This window comes from Eriocheir sinensis, unplaced genomic scaffold (assembly GCF_024679095.1).
Source record: "Eriocheir sinensis breed Jianghai 21 unplaced genomic scaffold, ASM2467909v1 Scaffold618, whole genome shotgun sequence".
NCBI lineage: Eukaryota > Metazoa > Arthropoda > Malacostraca > Decapoda > Varunidae > Eriocheir > Eriocheir sinensis.
In genome coordinates, this window is record NW_026111963.1 from 65,001 (window position 1) to 70,000 (window position 5,000).

The 5,000-nt window shown below is 48.0% G+C and overlaps 1 protein-coding gene across 1 annotated transcript in view; it reads right to left on the reverse strand.

Moving 5' to 3' along the window:
- The window catches only part of LOC126993471 (uncharacterized), a 48,549-nt gene that overhangs the window by 36,602 nt on the left and 6,947 nt on the right, over positions 1-5,000 (reverse strand). The window contains exons 3-6 of the mRNA XM_050852607.1: positions 4,194-4,330; positions 1,992-2,181; positions 511-626; positions 1-90 (exon numbers count right to left, since the gene is read on the reverse strand). The exon at positions 1-90 is cut by the window's left edge and continues 41 nt beyond it. Coding sequence (XP_050708564.1) covers positions 1-90; positions 511-626; positions 1,992-2,181; positions 4,194-4,330 — 533 coding nt within the window. The remainder of the gene's footprint in view (positions 91-510; positions 627-1,991; positions 2,182-4,193; positions 4,331-5,000) is intronic.

Genomic DNA, 5,000 nt, shown 5'->3' on the forward strand with positions numbered 1-5,000 from the left:
CGCCGCCTTCAGTAGATTTGTGATGGTCTTGCCCTCACAGAAGCAGACCACCACGTTGGCCCGCGAATCCTCTTGAAGCTTCTTGATCACCTGCGGCACACACACACACACACACACACACACACACACACACACACACACACACACACACACACACACAGGTAGGAAAGTAAGTTGAATGGTTGTTACTGATTTGTTTGTTTGTAATTTTTTTTTGGTGTGTGTGTGTTGTTTTAGATTAGGTTCATGATTACAATATACATAATTCCATATCGTTTAACTCCCTATTCTATTTTCTTTCTTTTTTTTCTATTCGTTTTCATTCTACTCCCATTTTTTTCCCTCCTAATCTGTCGACAATTAGAACTACTACTACTACTACTACTACTACTACTACTACTTCTACTACTATCCTTACTCTTTTTCCTAATTCCTTGTTTCCTCTGGGTCCCTAACTCCTCCTCCTCCTCCTCCTCCTCCTCCTCCTCCTCCCTCCCCCTCAACACTCACGTCGTCGAAGGCCTCGTCCTCGGCGTTGCTCCTCACCGAGTCCTCCTTGGCGATGCACACGTTGTGGTTCTCGGCCATAATCTGGAAGGCCTTCATGCCACTGTGCCCGTAGTTACCTGCCGGACACGGGGACATGGTGACGCCTGTTTACCGATGCACGCACACACACACACACACACACACACACACACACACACACACACACACATTATTATTAGACAGAGTTCAGTTGCTTTAGCCCGAGGATTACGAAACTTTTAAGTTCCAACCCGTGCAGCGTTTGGCGCGCACCTCTCAGGGAAGTGTTAAATATGTTCTTTTACGTTTGCATTTTTAAAGAATCATGTTGCAGAAATTTGTTTTTTATCTATAATTTGTTACTCAAGGAATATAAAAAAAAGATTATGGGTACTCATTCATGTCGTGTGTGTGTGTGTGTGTGTGTGTGTGTGTGTGTGTGTGTGTGTGTGTGTGTATATATATATATATATATATATATATATATATATATATATATATATATATATATATATATATATATATATATATGTATATATATATATATATATATATATATATATATATATATATATATATATATATATATATATATATATATATATATATATATATATATATATATATATATATATATATATATATATATATATATATATATATATATATATATATATATTCATTAAAGTCTACACGGTGAGTCGCGTGTTTCTTACCTGCACACTTACGCACGCACACCTTTATATTCCGACCCAATTACCTGTTATGGAACACTCCCGGACACGATAACCCTACACACACACACACACACACACACACACACACACACACGTCCTCCTGTTCTACTGCCTCAATACACACACACACACAGACACACACGTGAACAAAAGACGAGCACGGAGCTACCTTGTGTGTGTGTGTGTGTGTGTGTGTGTGTGTGTGTGTGTGTGTGTGTGTGTGTGTGTGTGTGTGTGTGTGTAGGAGAGAGAGAGAGAGTATAAGGAGAAAGTTCGAGCGGAAATGTTGGTCTTACGGTAAAGTTTTGTATTTAACACTCTCTCTCTCTCTCTCTCTCTCTCTCTTCCCATCCCTCTCTCCTTTCCTGTCTCACCCTCACTTGTAGTTTCTCCCTCCCTCCCTTTTCCTTTCCTTCTTTCCTTCCTCTCCCTTTCCTTCAAAAACATACCTTCCCCTCTAACCGGCCTCCCCTTTCCCGTTGTAGTACCCCAGCCTTTCCTTCTTCCCTCCCTCCCACTTTCGTTCTTTCCTTTCTCTCTTCTTCCATCAAAAAAATACCTTAACCTCTGCTCTTCTTTCCCACACCGTCCCTTCGTCCTTAGGCTCAGTTGTAGTGCTCCAAACTATCCTTCATTCCTCCCACCCTCTCTTCCTCTCCTTCCTCTATCAAAACTACCTTCCCCTCTAACCTCCCTCCCCTTTCCCTCCCGTCCTTGGCCACGTACCGTCCGTGTGCACCGTGGAAACGTAGGTCCAGTTGTAGTAGCGCACGATATCGATGAGGACCTGCGCCTGATAGTAGTCTGAGGGCACGACGCGCAGGAAGTAGGAGAAGCGTTCCTTGTCGCTCAGGTCCCGCGAGGTTGCCGAGTAACCCACCTGCGGGATGCTGAAGAGCTGCAGGAGGTTCTGGACCTGTGGGGTAGCGGGAGGGTTAGTGGGGGGGGGTATGTGGGGGAGAGAAGGAAGAGAAGGGCAGTGAGTAGTGGGAGTGGAAGGGGGTGGAGGGAAAGAGGAAATAGAGGAAGGTGAGAGTAGAGAGAGGGAGGGAAAGGCATTTAGGTTTGGGGTGTGGAGGGGTAAGGGGAAAGAGAGAGGGAGTGTGAAGGGGATGGCAGGATGGAAGGGAAGGAAAGGGAAGGAAGGGAAGGAAGGGTAGGGAAGGGAAGGGAAGGGAAGGAAAGGAAAGGAAAGGAAAGGAAAGGAAAGGAAAGGAAAGGAAAAGAAAGGAAAGGAAAGGAAAGGAAAGGAAAGGAAAGGAAAGGAAAGGAGAGAAGAGGAGAGGAATGGAAAGGAAGGGAAGGAAAGGAAGGGAAAGGAAATGGAAGAGAAGGGAAAAGGAAAGGAAAGGAAAGGGAGGGGAGGGGAGAGGAGGGGAGGGGAGGGGAGGGGAGGGGAAGGAAAGGGAAGGGAAGAGAAAGAAAGGAAAGGAAAGGAAAGGAAAGGAAAGGAAAGGAAATGAGAGAAGTGGTGAGGAATGGTAAGGAAGGGAAGGATATGAAGGGAAAGGACATGGAAGAGAATGGAAAAGGAAAGGAAAGGAGGGAGGGGAGGGGAGGAGGAGGAGGGAGGGAAGGAAAGGAAGGAAGAGAAAGAAAGGAAAGGAAAGGAAAGGAAAGGAAAGGAAAGGAAGGGAAGGGAAGGAAAAGAAAGGAAAGGGAAGGGAAGGGAAAGAAAAGGAAGAGAAAAGGAAAGGAAAGGAAAGGAAAGGAAAGGGAGGGAGGAGGAGGAGGAGGAGGGAGGGAAGGGAAGAGAATGAAAGGAAAGGAAAGGAAAGGAAAGGAAAGGAAAGGAAAGGAAGGGAAGGAAAAGAGAGGAAAGGAAAGGGAAGGGAAAGAAAAGGAAGAGAAAAGGAAAGGAAAGGAAAGGAAAGGAAAAGAAAGAGAAGGGAAGAGTACGAAAGGATAGGAAATGAAAGGAATGGAAGGAAAGGAAAGGAAAGGAAATGGAAGGGAAGGGAAAGGAAAGGAAAGGGAAGGGAAGGGAAGGGAAAGGAAAGGAAAGGGAAGGGAAGGGAAGGGAAAGGAAAGGAAAGGAAGGGAAGGGAAGGGAAGGAAGGAAAGGAAAGGGAAGGGAAGGGAGAGGAAAGGAAAGGAAGGGAAGGGAAGGGAAAGGAAAGGAAGGGAAGGGAAGGGAAAGGAAAGGGAAGGGAAGGGAAGGGAAAGGAAAGGAAAGGGAAGGGAAGGGAAAGGAAAGGTTGTGAAGGGAAGGGAAGGGAAGTGAATCAAAAAGGAAGGGAAGGAAAGAACGAGGATTTTGACGAAGATGGACACAAGGAAAATGCACTACCCATAACACATACATACACACACAAACATACACACACAAACATACACACATACACACACAAGAAGAGCGGTGTTTGCGTGTTTGTTCTCGGCGGGGCTGCGTGTTTTAGGAGCCCTGCATATTGACAGCTTGTTGGCGGGAAGGCAGGAAGAACGTCAGGAGGAGGAGGAGGAGGAGGAGGAGGAGGAGGAAGGTGAGAGTGAAGAATTACCCTCATCATCAGTACCATCGTCTTCACTACCATCACCACCACCACTACTGCTACTACTACTACTACTATTACTACTACTACTACTATTACTTTTCATTAAACCCAATATTCTTTCCTCTCTATCTTCTGCTCCCCTTCCTTCCTTCCTTCCTTCCTTCCTCCCTTCCTTCCTTCCTTTCCGTCCCTATTCCTCTCATCTTCTTCTCCCTCTCTACCCCTCACTCCCCTTCCTTTCTTCCTTCCTTCCTTCCTTCCTTCCTCCCTTCCTTCCTTCCTTCCTTCCTTCCTTTCCGTCCCTATTCCTTACATCCCTGTCTCCCTCTCTGCCTCCCATCCCCAATCTCCTTCCCTTCTCTCTTCCTCTCCCCCACCCTCCTCCTTACTTCCCCCAACCTCCCTCCCCTCCCCGTCTCCTTCTTCCACCCACCTGTATCGTCACGTCGGAGGAGCCGGGCCCCACCACGCCCACCATCTGCTTCTTGGGGTTTGCCATCTTGCAGGAGTCCGCCCGCGCCGAGGTGTTGGTGCTGTCGCCGGGGGGAGAGAGCGCGTCGCGGATGAACTCTGGGGGGGAGAGGCTCAGGTGAGGGGAATAATAAAGGGATGTGAGAAAATTGGATAAGAAGACTAAGGGAAGAAAGAAAAGGAAAGAGTATATTGTAGAAAGCCTGGTGTGCACAGTGCTCCACCAAAACACACCCTCCCAACCCTTTCCTTGACCTTCAGGCCCTCCGTACCCCCCCCCCCCCCCCACACACACACACACACCGTAGTGCAATGGTTAGCACAGTCGGCTCACCACCGAGAGATCTTGGATTCGATCCCCGGGCGGAGCGAAGGACGGGCGATCTCCTTATACCCGCGCCTCTGTTCCCCCAGCAGTGAATGGGTACTGGATATTAGCCGGGGTTGTGTCCCGCCTCTCGGGATGGTGGTCCGGCATCTGCCGCGGCCGGAAGCTCAAAGGGCGTCATGCGCCCACGGCCCCCAAACCTTGACTCATGCCAAACGACAAGCACAAGCTCACAGCTCCAGTTACACACACACACACACACACACACACACACACACACACACACCGCTTAGTGTTAGAGCTCGGCGCTGCCAGCTTTCACAGTCTAGCATGCGGAGGTTCGAGCCCTGCTCATCATCTCATCGACGCCTGCTCCTAGGAGCTCCCACCAGGGGATGGCCACGGCAGAAGAGTTTCCATCTTTCTCTATTCATACACTCC